Source organism: Geospiza fortis, unplaced genomic scaffold, assembly GCF_000277835.1.
Source record: "Geospiza fortis unplaced genomic scaffold, GeoFor_1.0 scaffold3064, whole genome shotgun sequence".
Lineage (NCBI taxonomy): Eukaryota > Metazoa > Chordata > Aves > Passeriformes > Thraupidae > Geospiza > Geospiza fortis.
In genome coordinates, this window is record NW_005055031.1 from 2,235 (window position 1) to 2,998 (window position 764).

Below are 764 nucleotides of genomic sequence, written 5' to 3' on the forward strand. Positions count from 1 at the left end.
CGCCCCCCAGCGGCCGGAGAATTGGGGGGGGTTCTAGGAAAAGAGGGGTTCAGAGGGATTTTTGGGGGGTCCAGGAGAGATCTGGGGGGCCCAGAAAGACTCAGGAGGGGTCAGTGCAGAGGCAGCAGCTTTATTGTTGCAAAACAGGCAAATAAAAACAAATTTTGTTAAAAATCTTGTTCAAATTTCGTTAAAATTAAGGCAGCTCCAACCCACTCCTCTCCTTCAGACGCCCCAAAAATCCCCGTGGGGTGGAAGCACCAAAATTGTCACCAGAGGTAATGGGGGGACCCCAAAAGTAACAAATGCGGGACTCCAAAGGCCACAAGTGGATGCCAAAAGTGATGGGAGGACCCCAAAGCTCCCCCCAGGTAATGAGGGCACCCCCCAGTTCTCCTCTATAAATAATGGGGGGACCCCAAAAACAACTGGGGTCCCACCTGAAAATTCACCCCAGGCAATGGGGGAACCCCAGAGATGCCAAAGGGACCCCAAACCCTCACTCCAGACAACGGGGGAACCCCAAAGATGCTAAAAGGACCCCAAACCTTCACCCCAGGCAATGGGGGAAACCCCACAAGGACCCCAAACCTTCACTCCTGACAATGAGGGAACCCCAAAGGGACCCCAAACCCTCACTCCAGGCAATGGGGGAACCCCAAAAGCACCAAGGGCCCCCCCAGAGCGTGCCCCCCCTCAGCAGAGGCTGACTGGGAGCCCGTAGGCCACGGGGGCGGCCCCGATGAGCGATTTGAGGCGGGGGG

At 56.5% G+C, this 764-nt stretch overlaps 1 protein-coding gene across 1 annotated transcript in view; it reads right to left on the reverse strand.

The window, feature by feature from the left end:
* Positions 1-110: 110 nt before the first annotated feature.
* ESPL1 (extra spindle pole bodies like 1, separase) overlaps positions 111-764 on the reverse strand; it is a gene marked incomplete at its 5' end in the record, with an annotated part of 23,230 nt that continues 22,576 nt past the window's right edge. The window contains one exon of the mRNA XM_031065679.1: positions 111-756. Coding sequence (XP_030921539.1) covers positions 697-756 — 60 coding nt within the window. The remainder of the gene's footprint in view (positions 757-764) is intronic.